The sequence below is a fragment of the Piliocolobus tephrosceles genome, chromosome 1 (assembly GCF_002776525.5).
Source record: "Piliocolobus tephrosceles isolate RC106 chromosome 1, ASM277652v3, whole genome shotgun sequence".
NCBI classification, from domain to species: domain Eukaryota; kingdom Metazoa; phylum Chordata; class Mammalia; order Primates; family Cercopithecidae; genus Piliocolobus; species Piliocolobus tephrosceles.
The window spans coordinates 26,503,871-26,520,636 of record NC_045434.1 but is presented as its reverse complement, the minus strand read 5'-3'; the positions used below and the strand labels follow the sequence as shown (position 1 = coordinate 26,520,636).

The 16,766-nt window shown below is 37.5% G+C and overlaps 1 protein-coding gene across 10 annotated transcripts in view; it reads right to left on the bottom strand.

Moving 5' to 3' along the window:
• C1H1orf112 (chromosome 1 C1orf112 homolog) overlaps positions 1-16,766 on the bottom strand; it is a 59,678-nt gene that overhangs the window by 42,812 nt on the left and 100 nt on the right. For 4 of the 10 annotated variants that reach the window (XR_002730635.1, XR_004228936.1, XM_023207126.1 and 1 more), the window contains exons 1-8: positions 16,566-16,761; positions 12,768-12,807; positions 10,767-10,855; positions 9,045-9,149; positions 8,157-8,297; positions 7,227-7,392; positions 5,402-5,486; positions 3,613-3,751 (exon numbers count right to left, since the gene is read on the bottom strand). Coding sequence is in view for 7 of the 10 variants with exons in the window: in XM_023207126.1 (XP_023062894.1) it covers positions 3,613-3,751; positions 5,402-5,486; positions 7,227-7,392; positions 8,157-8,297; positions 9,045-9,149; positions 10,767-10,855; positions 12,768-12,807; positions 16,566-16,676 (876 nt within the window). In the remaining 3 variants the exon portion in view is untranslated. Of the gene's footprint in view, positions 1-3,612; positions 3,752-5,401; positions 5,487-7,125; positions 7,393-8,156; positions 8,298-9,044; positions 9,150-10,766; positions 10,856-12,767; positions 12,808-14,598; positions 14,620-16,565; positions 16,762-16,766 lie in introns of those variants that run through there. The other 6 variants (XR_002730636.1, XM_023207127.1, XM_023207131.1 and 3 more) reach the window with 6 other exon arrangements.

Below are 16,766 nucleotides of genomic sequence, written 5' to 3'. Positions count from 1 at the left end.
TCTATCTATCTATCTATCTATCTATCTATCTATCTATCTATCTATCTATCTACCTACCTACCTACCTATCTATCTAAACAGGATCTATCTATCTATCTATCTATCTATCTACCTACCTACCTACCTACCTATCTATCTAAACAGGATCTATCTATCTATCTATCTATCTATCTATCTATCTATCTATCTATCTAAACAGGGTCTATCTATCTATCTAAACAGGGTCTCGCTCTGTTGTCCAGGCTGGAGTACAGTGGCCTGATCACGGTCACTGCAGCCTCAATCTCCTGGGCTCAATGCATCCTCCTGCCCCAGTCTTCCAAGTAACTAGAACTACAGGTATGTGCCACAAGGCCTGGATAATTTTTTTTATTTTTTGTAGAGATAGGGGTCTCCCTGTATTGCCCAGGCTGGTCTCGAACTCCTGGGCTCAAGCAATCCTTCTGCCTTGGCCTCTTAAAAGTGCTGAGATTACAGGCACATTCTTTCTAAAACAACTAAAATACTAATAAAATTTAAATGTGGCAGGCAATAAAATCTAAGTGTAGGCAACAGATATAATAGTATATGTTTATTTTCTGAATAATACAAATTTCTAAAAGCGTTATATAAATATAAGTAGGAATTAGAGTGGAAATTAAATTATTTCTAAGGGCCACACAAATAAATTTCCCTATGTTTATAGAAAAACTAAATAATTGGGGGCTAAAGAACTATATGTTAAAACTATACATTAAAAACTCTAATAGAATATTCTCTTTTTGAAACCAATTTCAAGACTTGAGAATAAATATCGATTTTAGGGGCTGTTATGGGTTGAATTGTGTCCCTCCCAGAAAGCTTTAAGTTCTAACTCTCAATACTTCAGAATGTGGCCTTATTTGGAAATAGGGTTATTGAAGACATAATTAGTTAAGATGAGGTCATACTAAAGCAAGGTATGCCCTCAGTCACCATCGCTGGTGTTCTTATAAAAAGATGATGTGAAGACACACAAAGAGAACAGCATGTGGAGTTACACAGCTGCAAGCCAAAGTAAGCTGAGGATTGCCAGTGACACCCAGAAGCTAAGAATAAGATACGACATATATTCTCCCCTAAAGTCTTCCAGAGAACATGGTCCTATTGACACACTGTGAACTTTTGCCTCTAGAAATGTGACAGAATAAAATTCTATTGTTTTAAGCCACCTAGTTTGTGGTAACTTGTTATGGCAACCCCAGGAAATTAATACAAGGAATGACACATCACATGCTTCCATAAATAGTGTAACATTAATTAAATCTACTGGTTTTATTTTTACTTTTTTCAAAGTGAGATGATATGGCTTGAAGATTGGTGTCCTCCCAGACACCTAATACCCAAAGTGATACTATTAAGAGGTGGGGCCTTCGGGGAAGTGATTAAATGATGAAGGCTCTGCCCTCATGAATGAGATAAGTGTCCTTATAAAACAGGTTGAAGGGAGGTGTCTTGCCCCTTGCACTAAGTGAGAATGCAGCAGCAAGGGGCCATCTTTGAAGCAGAGAGTAAACCCTCACTAGACACCAAATCTGCTGGTGCCTTGATATTGGGCTTCCCAGCTTCCAGAACTGTGAGAGATAAATTTCTAATGTTTATAATCCCCTACCCAGTTTAAGGGATTTTGTTATAGCAGCCTAAACGGACTAAGACACAAAGTGAAAACTGCTTGGACAACTTCAATACTTTACTTTGATTGGTAAATAAATATTAACAGTGAGCAGCAGAGGGCATCACTGATCAGAATTTGGAGTTAAGATTGAAGAAATTACACGGTCCACCTCAAAGCTCCATTTCAGGCAATGGACAGTAAGCAGAACTGGTCACATTTATTAGTCCCAAATTTGAACAAATGAGTAAAAATATGAGAATTTTCTTGGACAGTTAAGAAAATTTAAATTTTCTGATGTCCATCTATAAGCAGTTTATATAAACTGAAAATATCCTTTATATATAAACAGCCACCCTGGCTACGCAGCCCCCATACTCTCTCTTGCCACTATAGACTATACTACTGCTTAGGCTTTCTTCATCTTACTCCTGTCCAAGTATCTCTGTTTAATTTTCCTCTCCAAGTACTAGCTGAAAAGTCTGTGGTGTCAAGAGAAGCAAGAACGAAACTGAAAGAGGAGGTTGGGGTTGAGACTATGAATCTACAGGACAAAGGTGAAGAAGAAAACAACCTTCCTGCCATTGATACAGGATACCCAAACAAACTTCTCCTTTTAGCAAGGTAAGAGGAATCAGAAAGGACGCATGAATGAAGTGAGAACAAAAAAGAAAAGGGAAAAAGGAAGAAGGGTTATAAGGGGAGGGGCAGGTGAGATAAAGAAGAGAAACAAGAAGAAAAAAGTTAGCCCCTTCCTAACACCACTCCTCATTTCCTTCTTACTACCTTTAGAATTTCTTCATAAAGTTCCATCCTCCCCTAGGGTCTGTCCTTCCAGATCATCCCTGCCCTAGGAGTTACTACCAGTTTTAGGACTTGGATGAACCCCTACACTTTCATCCCCATAGCTGACTGGCAGGGAAAAGCACAGGTACAAAAGAATTCCCTATATCAGCTTGCACATGTACAATAGAACGGGCTATGTCATTGCTATTCAAAGAAGAAATATTCAATTCATGGTCCCATTAAAATTATTACATATAGGCTGGGTGCGGTGGCTTACACCTGTAATCCCAGCACTTTGGGAGGCCGAGGCGGGTGGATCACCTTAGGTCAGTAGATCGAGATCAGCCTGGCCAACATGGCAAAACCCCGTCTCTACTAAAAATACAAAAATTAGCCAGGCGTGGTGGCAGGCACCTATAATCCCAGCTACTAAGGAGGCTGAGGCAGGAGGATCCCTTGAACCCGGGAGGCAGAGGTTGCAGTGAGCCAAGATCGTACCACTGCACCACTACACTCCAGCTTTGGTGACAGTCTCAAAAAAAAAAAAAAAATTACATATAACTATTAGGTCCTGAGTACTATTAATCTTATAATTTAGGGCTATTATAGTTAAATAAAATTGGAGGGCTAGTCTGAAAGCAAAAGGTACTAATGAGTTATAATTCCCAATAATCGTACTACAAATTTAATTTGTTTCATAAATGGAATACCAATTCAACACTCTAACTTTTCGAAATAAAAATGAATGTATGAATACATCAAATTTAAAAGACTGATACATATATACATGCACAAACATACTTGTATCCCTAAAGGTTGCAATGCATTGGTGAAGAAAAAATGTAAGATTGATTGCAGCTATATTAGATGTTACATAAATATGAACAAAAGAATTTATGTTTTCATGCAGAAAAGAATGAAAGGATTCAGAGAAGAATGCTGTAACCAACCAGTTACAATGCAAAGAGGGAGCCAGGTAGACCCTAGAGGCAATAAGAGCAGTTAGGAATCTAATGCAATGCTCTGGGTGAAAAGTAATTATAGGCTATAAATAATCCCACAGATCAAAAAAAAACACCCAAATGAAATAAATGAAAATCCTCTTAAATAGACTGACCCAGACATTCAAATGAGATTTACTAACTGCCAAAGAAAATAACAGTTGCTGTTTAAAATGCTATTAGCCGAAATTTTACCTGTGCATCTGACTGTGTCATCTGCTCAGCTAACTGTAAACAAGAATGGAAGGAGAAAAGAATGTCTTCACACAAGCTAGTAATTATATCTTTGTGTTTCAACTGGCTTTTTATTATGGATTGGTGCTTAAGGCTCTGCCTAAATGAATAAAAAGAAAAGAATACAATCACCACAAGTAACACATCAAGTAACTTAGGATCACCAACAATATCTACCTTATAGAACATTTAAAAAATAATCACAAAGCATCATATATGACATAATATAAACAAGATATGCCTAGTTTACCTTTGAAACAGTTATGTTTGTTTAAATAAGCTGCTAATTTTTTCTCTGTGTAAAATATTAATTGAATTCTTACTATTTACCAGGCACTCTACCAAGCCCTGGGGACAAAGGGGTCAAACAAATGGACACAATCTCTGCCTTACCTGCATGAAACTTGTGGTCTAGCATGAGAGAGAACGTTAAATAATTGTAAGAATAATTAATTAAGGCTGTGATTTGTCAAATGACAAAGTCTAAGGTGCTACAACAGAGACCTAATCTAATTTATTCTTAGGGTAAAGATATCAAAGAATGTTATCATGAAGATATAACTCTTAAGCTGAGAACTGAAAGACAATAAGCAGGAGTTAGCAAGGTATACAACAGGAGAGAGAAGCATCCTAGGCAGATGGAAAAACCATGAAAAGCCTTTGGGACAGGAGAGTTTGGTATGTTTGAGGAACTAAGAGCAGGAAGAGAGCAGCATGAGACAGGCTGGTGAAGGAGGCAGCATCCAGAGAGGATTAGGTTGTTATTCTTAGTAAAATGGGATAGACTTTAAGCAATAGAGTGACATGATCTGATTTACTTTTTAAAAGATCATTCTGCTGGGTAGAAAATGAACTGGAAGAGGGTAACAGTGGAAGATACTCAGTGGTGATAATTCCTTGAGCATTAACTATGTGTCATGCACAGTTCTAAGCATTTCAGTGATGAACTCAATTCTCACTATAACCCTGTCAAGAAAGGGCTATTATTATTTCCATTTTCAGATGAACAAACTAATGTTCAGAGAAATTAACCAAATAGCCCAAGGGCTCAGAAGGAGTAAATGATTTCAGAATGGATTTAAGCACATGTGACACAGCTTCCAGGCAACACTCTTAACCACTGAATGGCAACTTAATGTCCTGGTAATAGAAGAAAAGCACCTAACACCTGAAAATACACCGACCTTTAATGTTTTATGTAGTGTATAAAGTAGATATTCTTAACCATTTTTACAACTCAACGACATCTCCTCTCACCCCTAAGAATCTGATGAATGCTATGGGCACTATCCCTGGTGACCCGTTATAATGCTTCAGTTTCAGAAAGTTAAAATTACTGTATAAATGGAATTAAGTGTGAACAACTTAAAAGTACCTAATAAAAAGATTATATTCGGTTCCAATTATAGTTACCAATTTATCTAATCCTAGAAATAGGATACTTAAGAGTTGGTTAAACAACAATAGCAGCAGGAAAGTGGTTAAGTTCTAGTCTGGCCCATGGCCCATTATTTCTGAAGTACTGGCTAACTAGGAAGAACACTTTTTTTATTTTTAGAGGCCACAGGGTAAAGAAGTCCAATTTGGCTTGAGAGTTACATGTATAACATCTGGATTATCAGATAGCAGTGTCAATGAACATTAAATTCACACAGAATGTTTCAAATGCAATCTAAGGAATCATGAATAATTAAGATTGAGGAATATGAAAAACATTTTCTAAAAAGTAAAAAATAACAGACAAACTTACTTAATTATAAACTTCCAAGTATTGGCATGAAATGCATGGTCCATACTGGAAATAACAGAGCAGATATCCAGTAAAGAATGAATAACTGCAAAGAAAGATAACAGAACTTTTAAGACATCCAAATGTCATGGGGGTGAGTTTCTCCTATAATTAACACTATCTACTGAACAATTTCAACATTTGATTGAATTAAAATAGGTAACACAGTTTGGAAATAGTTGCGTCAAAAGAATTATTTAAACTATTTAAGTGTCACACTTGTTACGGTTTTTATAAATATTGAAAATTAACTTTTGAAGTTTATACCTACCTGTTGACCTAAATAAAACTAAAAATGTTCAGTGGAATAAAAGTTGTACCCTATTATAACTGAAATATTCTACAGATATAATTCTAATCCAAAATGACAAAACAAATTGCTAAGGAAAGAAAACCTAAAAAGGAAGAATTCAAATTAATTTCCATGGTATTCATGCAATGCTTTTACTCAGCCTGTGGTAGACTACTTATAAAAATGGCCACAATGACTGCCCTTTGTGAATCCACACTTTTCCACAATGACTCTGGGCTAAACTCTATGACCTGCTTTGGCCCAGGAGACAATAATAAAATTAAGGCAAGCAGAAACTTGGAAAGTGCTAGCATACAGGGACCTGCTCACTCTTAATACTCTTAGAAACCCTGAAACCACTGGCATCAGGTATCTGAGATGTGGTGAGCCTGCTGGATGATGCACATGGCTTTCTCAAATACTTCTGCCTCTGTCAACAGCCAGATATGAATGAAGTCGCTGAAGTCACATGGGTAAGCCAGTGCCCCAGGTGGATCAGAGAAAGTTATCTCAGGGGATCCCACCCTGAACTGCAGATTCACAGAATCATGAATAAATAAAATAGTGAATAAATAGATTTTGAGATGGTGTGTTGCAGTGACAGGGGCCTGATACACTGCACAAAACCAAATTTCTCTCTTTATACCAAAGTTTTGAATGCAAACTTTGCCCTTATATTGTTTTTCAAACTCTTGTTCATAATCCATTAATGATAAAATCAATGAAGTGTGTTACAACCAGCAATTCTTTAAAAATAAACTAGTATCGGCCAGGCATGGTGGCTCATGCCTATAATCCCAGCACTCTGGGAGGCTGAGGCAGGTGGATTACCTGAGGTCAGGAGTTCAAGACCAGCCTGGCCAACATGGTGAAATCCCATCTCTAGTAAAAATACAAAAATTAGCCAGTGTGGTGACGGACGCCTATAATCCCAGCTACTCAGGAGGCTGAGGCAGGAGAATCGCTTGAGTCTGGGAGGCGAGGTTGCAGTGAGCCAAGATTGCGTCACTGCACTCTAGCCTGGGCGACAGAGGGAGACTGTGTCAAAAATAAATAAAAAAAATAAACTAGTATAAAGTGCATCACATGTAAAATGAGTATACTTCATTATAATATGAGAATAGACATATTTACATATACATATGCACATATTTATATGTATTCTGGAAGGAAATATAAACTGCATCTCAATATGAGTTATGGTTAAAAAATGTGAAAGTTATTGTCTCTGAATATGGACAACCTCAGAGAATATACAGTTATACAAGTTAATCATTGTGGAGAAATTACAGTAACTGAATACACAAATCTAGGTTAAGGTACCCAAAATAAATTTTACAAATTCCAAACTTAAAGATTAAAATGTATTTGGTAAGATTTAAATCAATGTTAATGCATAATTAGTAAGAAAATAACAGGAATTTTTAGAGACAATTTTAACTGATTCATGATTTATAGTCACCATATACTAAACAGAAAGTTTTCTTCACTCACCTATTACCATATTCAAAATATCATCATTCTTATCTACTAAAGGGTCCATGCAAACCATGTCCAGCAGTTCCATTAGCTGCTTTTGAAGAGAATAGGCCTCCTTGAAAAGAGCCTGGAGAAGGTCTGAAACTAGGTGTAAATGCCCAGAATACACAGATTCACTATTCTGATTACGGATAAATAGAAATGAGAGAAAAAACAAATCATAAAAAGCTCAAGAACCAAATTTACTTTAATTCATACTATTAGAGATCATAAATTTACTGAATCATATATTCATTCATTGTTTAGTGAACACCCATTAAATATAGTGTACTTTAAGAGATGCCAGCATGTATAAAATATTATTTGACTTCCATGATCTTACAAATACAGAACTAAAAGAAAGGTAACATTAGGCCAGGTGCATGACATTTTTAGCATCCTAAAAGCAAAGAGAGGTATTAATTAACTAGCGATTTTCATTCACCCAACAAATAGCAATATTAAAACTGTCTGCACCCCATAAATTCTAGGCAAGCTTTTGTGCCTCAAGGCTACCTTTGGCATACAGAGATGGACTAAATAAGGATTAATTTCCCTTTATAAAAGGAAGTTCTGACATCTAATCATAATGGTAACTGAATATTGATCAATGCAACATGACAGAACTATTTCAGAATCCCTGTGCCTGTCTCAACACAAATTAAAATTTCTTTCTTTATAGAGGGGAAATAAGATAAAACTAAAAACCCCCAAAAAGCCACTTTTAATGACTTCCTTATAACCACTTTTTTGGGAACAATTATTTACTTACATGTTCTTTATTGTATGGAAAAGTTTATTTCAATAATATAGACTAAAATGTAAAATCTTATACAAACATTATTTTACTCAGCCCCATGCACATTGATTATATACCATTCAAAGTATAATTAGACCTTCACTCACCTTACAATGCACAAATGTGCTTTTAATTACATGAAGGACTGAGGAGGGGAGACTCTGAATATTTTCCAAAATGATGGATTCCTGTGTGGCACAGACATGCTGAACACATCCTGTAAGAGCTCCTAAGAGCTGCACCATTGTCTGTGAATAAGGAAGGAAATTTCATCCAGAATATATTTTTTGTGCACTGAAAAGGTATTAGTCAGTATGCTGGGTGCTACGAATACGGCAGTGAACAAAACAGTCTGTTCCTCTTTTCACAGAACTTTAGTCTATCAGAACTACAAATACTGGAATGACTGTCTAGACATTTAGAATCCTAACCCAAACTTCAAAACACATGGTAGGTGTTCTACACATATCCCTTGAAAATACAGGTCGGGTAGGCTGAGCATGGTGCTTCACGCCTGTAATCCCAGCACTTTGGGAGGCCAAGGCGGGCGGATCATGAGGTTAGGAGATCGAGACCATCCTAACACAGTGAAACCCCGTCTCTACTAAAAATACAAAAAATTAGCCGGGCGTGGTGGCAGGCACCTGTAGTCCCAGCTACTCGGGAGGCTGAGGCAGGAGAATTGTGTGAAGCTGGGAGGAGGAGTTTGCAGTGAGCCAAGATCGTACCACTGCACTCCAGCCTGGGTGACAGAGCGAGACTCCATCTCAAAAAAAAAAAAAGAAAATACAGGTAGGGTAAGCTAGCTTGATGACTTGTCTTATAAGAGTTTATTATTCAGAATTCATGTTTCTATATTCAGGTCTTTAATTCTATACATGTAATTCCAACATTACGCCATTACATAAGAATACATGGCTAATCAGTATCAGTATAAAAACGTTGATATTCTTTAAGCTCCCTCTCTCTCCTGCTTTCTAATACATTTGACTTACTTGTAAAATATTCCTTAGAGTAGTCTGGATTTCCAAATTTTGGCTTGACAGTCCTCTGGCTTGACTGGTTAATTCACACACCATGTCATCAAATAATTTCACAGTCTGTAAAAACAAATCAAGTAATAAGAGAAATCACTAGAAAAGACAGGACAAAACTTTACAGAGAAAACACAATACAATAATTTGATTTTGCACTTAGTAACATCCACGGGCTATCATCTAGCTTAACAATTGTACCTAATTAAGCACAAAATATAGAGAAAAGGTACTTTTACAATATAATTCCCCCCAAAAGCCTCAAACAGAAATTTATTTTCCATCTTTATGGTTTGAATCTATTTAATAGCATCAATTTTTTAAAAAAATCACTCAAAGTTCATGTTTTAGAGATGTAAGAAATAAAAGTATTACTTTCGCACAATAAATTTGACTGTCTTGAAGAATCCACATTCGTATGGTCATTTACAAGGGTATTTTCTGGAAGGAGTTTGCACTGAATCGCCTAATCACTACTCGCTTATTTTCTAACCAGTTTCCTTTTTGACCCAATTCAAGATAACCTTCCTGAATTAAGAGTATAGTATACGACCTTACAACCAAGCTTTTTGTCTGTGAAAAGTTAGCCACCCTAAGATCTTAATACTTGGATCTTTCTAACAATTTAAATGACCTGCACATTACAAGAATAGCAACACAGTCAACAATACAATGTAGTTAAAGAAGATACTGTTTCCTGTAGGCCTGTTAACATTCAACATCTATTTTTATCTATGGAATAGTTGAATCTTTTTCTGGTGGTCAAGAACAAATTCTAAGAAATATTTCAGATAGAGAATCATCAAGTGACTATGAGTATAAGAAATTTGAAAGATTATGTTTAAAAGCTAAAGTTAGAAACCCATTTCAATAAGGGATTAATTACAAATAATGTTTCATTTTGGCACCAAAGTATCTTTGGTTCCCTCCATTTAAAACAAAAAAAGTACGCTTGTGCTTTTCAGAGAAAATGTATACCATATATATCTAAAAAGTAATAATGTAGTCTGTGAATTTAATTTTTATCTTAGTTACTTGATTTTGCCAATATTCCAGCTTTCTTTTTTTTTTTTTTTGGAATTCAGGGTTTCACCCAGGCTGGAATACAGTGGCTTTAAAATACACGAACATTTAAAATTGACTACAAATAATTTAAATTCAATTAGCAAAAGACTCATACAATCTGAAAATAAAAGTTTTTTTTTTTGAGATGGAGCATCGCTCTTATTGCCCAGGCTGGAGTGCAATGGCGCGATCTTGGCTCAATGCAACCTCTGCCTCCCAGGCTCAAGAAATTCTCCTGTCTCAGCCTCCCAAGTAGCTGGGATTATAGGCACCAGTCACCATGTCCAGGTAATTTTTTGTATTTTTAGTAGAGACAGGGTTTCATCATGTTGACCATGGCTGGTCTCGAACTCCTGACCTCAGATGATCCACCCACCTCAGCCTCCCAAAATGCAGGGATTACAGGCATGAGCCACCACGCCCAGCCTATAACAGTTTTTAATTGCCTAATGATCACACTAACACGATTATAGTCTCACATGAGATCTATTTACTCCTGATTTTTATTTTTAATATATTTGTTATATTAGAAAAACAGAGCCATAATTAATAATAAATTATCTAAGACTGAGAGGTTAGATTCCTTATAACATGTATTTTCAGGTAATAGTATTATACCTTTGGTAACACTTGTGAAAAGAAAGTCTGTTCCAATGTCAGGTGGTTCATATGAGGTAAAAACATTTCTACAATAATTTTCAAAATTTCTGTAAAGCAAATAACATATTTTATAAAAATATTGTCATGTCAGTCAACAAAGGCCACTGCCCTTTATTAAATGCAAGAATACTACCAATCTAAAGCTTGATACCCTTTCAAAACACCACATTCTATGTAGAGAAATTATTAAGTAATAGCCAAAAAGAGAGACAGCGACAGAGAAAGGAAACAACCTACATATCCAACAACTGTGGACCAGTTAAATAGGTGTCTGTACATCCATTGAATAGGATCTGCCATCATTAAAATGACATTTTAAAACAAGAAAAATGTTCAAAATGTAGTTAAACAAAAAGTTTCCAAAATATAACACCAATTTTAATATAAACGTGTACAAAGAATGATGGATAGGCTGGCAGGAATATACGGAAATGAGATGAGACTGTTCTCATCAAAATCTTAACCATTTCAGATTAGATGTTTTGTAATCTTTTCTGTTTTTCTGTTTCATATTTTCCACAATGAACATGAATCACTTCTATACTCAAGATAAAAAAATAATTTACTCAAAAAAAAATTATGCCACGCATGGTGGCTCATGCCTGTAATCTGAACACTTTGGGTGGCTGAGGCAGGAGGACTGCCTGAGGCCAGGAGTTAAAGACCAACCTGGGAAACATGACAAGACCTCATGTCTACCAAAAAATAAATATATAAATAGAAAATTAGCCAGGCATGGTAGCACGTACCTACGGTCTCAGCTACTTGGAAGGCTGAGGTGAGAGGACTGCTTGAGCCTGGGAGATGGAGGCTGCAGTGAGCTGTGCTCGCACCACTACACTCCAGTTTTGGTGACAAAGCAAGACCCTGTCCCCTAAAACAAACAAACAAAAAAGTAGGCCAAGCATGATGGCTCAGATCTGTAATCCCAGCACTTTAGAAGATGGAGGCAGGAGAATAGCTTGAACCCAGGAGTTCAGGCTGCAGTGAGCTATGATCGCACCACTGCTCTCCAGCCTGGGTAACAGAGCGAGATCTTGTCTCGAAAACAAAACAAACTTTGGGGCCAGGCTTGGTGGCTCACATCTGTAATCCCAGAAGTTACGGAGGACAAGGCAGGAAGATCACTTGAGCTCAGGAGTTTTGAGACCAGCCTGGCCAACATGGTGAAATCCCATCTCTACTAAAAATACAAAAATCAGCCAGATGTGGTGAAGCATGCCTGTAATCCCAACAGCTTGGGAGACTGAAGCAGGAGAATCACCTGAACCTGGAAGGTGGAGGTTGCAGTGAGCAAAGATCATGCCACTGCACTCCAACCTGGGTGACAGAATGAGACTTCATCAAAAACAAAGGAAAAAAAAAATTAGGTCCCATTACACAATGTAGATTCAAATTATAAATGAATATTCCACAACCAAGTGAACTCTAAATAGAAAAGCTAACTCAAAATATGAGTAAACTGAGCAGTCTAAACTCTCTTCTGACTAAAAGAATAAATCTTGTCAAGTAAGACTGAAGAAGACATGAAAATGAGAAAGTCAACTTCCTCCAAATGATAAATTTGTTATCACCTGGACAATCAGCTTTTAATTTAGAAAGTATTTTCTAAATGACACCAAACATGTTAGAGACTGATAGTTATTCAGTAGACTGCAAATCATGTTTTATATAGGTCTAATCATAACAACGTTTAATATTTATAATTTGTTTATACATACATCATCAACAAAACACTTTTGGTATTTATCCAAAATGTAATTTAAAACTTTTAAGTGCTGGAATTTGAAGGAATTTGTTCATTTCAAGTAACTGAAAGTTATAAAGGCTGTAACACAGAAAACAGTTACGTTTTCTGGGAATACAAAGGGAATACAAAACTGTAAGGACACATCCATTGAGGTATGTGGGGACTCGGACCTTAACATCAAATAATACAGTTAAAACAATTTAACTTACGAATATGCTCAATCCAACTGTCAGAATGTTGAGACAATGAGTAGGATAATTAAGGAAGATACTAGTATCATAATAATAGGGTATTCATTATCAGAATAAACTTAAAAAAAAAAAAAACCCTTTTGAAATTTAAGCAATGACCCATAAGAGACTGGAACTGGACTCAAATTACTGGCTTAATTTTGCTTCTAAAAACGTAAGATTAGGTAAACAGTATTGTGAAAATACATTAAGAAATATTTTGAAAATTGCCCAAGGACAAACTTGCCTTTTCAAACTATGCATAGTCATGAAATATTTTTGACAGATGAGAAACAGTGCTATAATAATCCACAGGTTTATGATTTTTTTTTTTTTTTTTTTTTTTTTTTGAGAGAGGGTCTCGCTCGGGGCCAGACGGGGTGGCTCACGCCTATAATCCCAGCAATTTGGGAGACCAAGGCAGGTGGAACAAGAGGTCAGGAGTACGAGACCAGCCTGACCAACATGGGTGAAACTCTGTCTCTACTAAAAATACAAAAAAATTAGGTGAGCATGGTGGCGTGCTCCTGTAATCTCAGCTGCTCAGGAGACTGAGGCAGGAGAACCACTTGAACCTGGGAGGCGGAGGTTGCAGGGAGCCGAGATCGTGCCATTGCACTCCAGCAAAGGCGACAGAGGAAGATTCCGTGTCGAGAAAAAAAAAAGAGAGAGACAGAAGGTCTTGCTGTCACCCAGGATGGAGTGTGGTGACATGATCATACCTCACTGCAGCCTCAAGCTCCTGGGCTAAAGTGATCCTCCCATACCAGCCTCTCAAGGAGCTGGGATTACAGATGCACACCACCATGCCCAGTTTGTACTTCCAATTTCTATTACAAGAAATTTCTTTCCTCAACATTTCTATAGTACTTAATTTCTACCTGTCTTGCGTCATTCATCACCTTTTATCTTATTTTCATATTACTTACATATCTATCTTACCAACCTTATTAGACTGATATTCTTCTGCACATAGCAGCTTACAAATACTTGACAACAAATTCTCCATATATACCATCAAAAATAATTGTTAGAAATGTTTTACTGTAACAACACTATAAGAACCATCAAGGAATGTCAATAAGAAAAATGAATAACCTGCCCGGGCGCGGTGGCTCGCGCCTGTAGTCCCAGCACTTTGGGAGGCCAAGGCAGGCAGATCACAAGGTCAGGAGTTCGAGACCAGCCTGGCCAACGTGGTGAAACCCTGTCCCTACTAAAGATACAACAAATGAGCCAGGCATGGTGGTGTGTGCCTGTAATCCCAGCTATTCGGGAGGCTGAGGCAGGAGAATCACTTGAACCTGGTTGCTGTGAGCTGAGACGGCGCCATCGCACTCCAGCCTGGGTGGCAGGGCGAGACTCCGTCTCAAAAACAAAACAGAAAAGAAACCTATAATCCCATGACACTAATACAAGAATTCATTCCTCTTCTGAAATCTTATTTTCCACATATATTTTTACAGCAGCAATCAAAATTAGGTCATCATTAACTCAAATTTGAGTTCAGTAGGATAAAATTGGCCTCATGAAAAAATTTCAGTAAAGCTCAAATAATTGCTAGCTGTTCCAAAATTAGTCAGTTATGATTACGCAGACATGTAGGTAAGGCCTGGAAAATAATACATAAAATGCAAAACATGAAAATGATTTTGGGGGGTAGTGGCATTGTAGATTTGCTGCAAATTTTTCATTTGTTAAAATAGGGAAGCTAAAATACTACCATAAGCTGAAAAAAAAGTATTGTCTAATTAGACTCCCAAGAATTTTTAAAACATGAAATATTTTTAGCCCTTTAATGAATGCTTACTATGTGTCAGGCACTGTTGTAGGTGCTGAGGATAACGCTGTGAAGAAAATCAACTTGCTGCTTTTATGAACTTTGCAACGTAATGTGTAAAAGTGGAAAATATACAAAGCAAACAAGAGCATTTCTTTTAATGATAATGTGCTTTTTAGAAAACTGAACAGGTCAATGTGATACAAGTGTAAGACTGGGTTTGGGGGAACTACCTAAGATTGAAGGCTCTGAAAAAGCCCCTCTAAGGAGGTGACATTTGAGCCAAGACATAAACATGAAATATGCAAAAGGCTGGGAGAGAACCAGGCTGAGCACAAAGATCCTGAGGTAGGTGAGCCTAATATATTCATGAATAGAGTGTAGTTAACTAGGTATGAGAGAAGGGCAAGGCTTAGATCACCTGGAGCCTTGAAGGTAAAGTGGTTTAAAAAGGGAAATTATGTGATCTGTGTTTTTCCCCTCTGAGCTTTTTTGTAATAATGAATTATGAGTAGAAATAAGGAAATTATTAATACTCCAAGTGAGAGGTGATAGGGGTTTGGAATCAGAGTGGTAGCAATGAGGATGGAAATAAATGGATCGAGACAGTTTGGAATCAGAAACAACAGAACTTATTGATCGGGTGTGTGAGAGAGACAGGATTCAAGGTTTCAGTTTGTGAAACCATTTACTCAGATGAGGAAAACTAGAGGAAGAAGTTCCGGCTTTTTTGAATTATGTCGTTTGAAGTGCAAAGCTAGGTGGGAATGTTGACTTTCAACTTAATGAAGTCTCTCTATAAGCTTGTGGGGAAGGAGAGGAAACATGTTCCGTGTCTCTATTCTCCCAAAGGCTAACATCATGTCTCACACACATTATGCATGTAGTTTAAGTGTTTTTGAATGTTTTTAGGGTGGCTATTTGTTTTCAAGTTGAAACTCCTTGAAGACGGCAATTCTGTATCTACACAAAAACTAAAAAAGGGGGCCTTGGCACTTTGAGATTTTGCTAATGTCTAGGTGAATGACTTCTATGTGATTATATGGGGCTTTAGCTGCACAATATTTGTGCAGTGTTGAGACTCTCTCAAGTGAAGGTTACTTTTTTTCTTTTGAGTGTAATTGTATAAAAGTGGGCTCAAAAGTTGTGAAAAAGATACATATACATATGGTTTACCATGAAAAGGCTAGGATTCCAGGCACATTTACAACCACAAAGGCATAAGAGCAATCAAGAATGTGCCGCACCTGGATGACAAAGGCGCTAAGCGCCTCAATCCAACAGTCAAAAGCCAACAAGCGGAAGCAACTCTTTCAGGAAAAGATTCCAGCCCGGGCGAGAGGAGTGAGAACTTGCCTCAAAAAAAAAAAAAAAAAAAAAAAAAAAAAAAAAAAAAAAAAAAAAAAAGAAGAAGAAGAAGAAGAAAAAGAGGTCTCAGAGAGGAAGGAGGAAAATTATTTTTATTTACTGAACATCTTTTAAAGATTTCACACCACAGAACTGTGTCCTTTAATTCTTACAACGCCAAGAAAGGCATTATTCATATTCACCACCACCCTTTTTACGGGAGACAAAAGCTCAGAGTATCTCGCTTTATCTCAACCTATTAAGAGCCAGAGCTATCCTCATACCCCAGGTCTGAGTCCTTGCCTCCCCCATTACCCACTAGCAAAAGTATTTACACTTAATTGCAAGCAACGAGTACAGAAAAACTCAAAGACGTAATGGAAGAAAACGCCACATCCACTGCTAAACCCTTAGGTCAGAACACGTCCGCGAGCCTTTCCAGGGCCAAAGCTTTAGATCTACCATGGTTGTCGCTTCCCCGCCAGTCCCTCGCTTTTCATCCCACTCACTAAGAAAAAAGGGGGTTCAGGCCGCGGTAATATAACCCAGCCTGACGGCGAGTCTGACGGCACAGAAGAGAAAGGTTCGCGACCCGCCTACATCCCTCTCTAGGTGGAAGTGGTTCCTAGCTGACAACCAAGGAAGGATATGAGGAGTCTGGGCAGGACGGATGGCAGTTCCCGGCGGCATAGTTCCTCTGGCCAGCTACTTAATTCTTCCAAGGGAACCGCGCTAGCCGGGACTGCGCGTTCCTGAGACATACTTTCGTCAAACAGCACACCTTCAAACCAATCCCGCCACAGCCCAGACCGGAATCTCACAGTCCCGCCACAGCCCACACCGGAAACTCA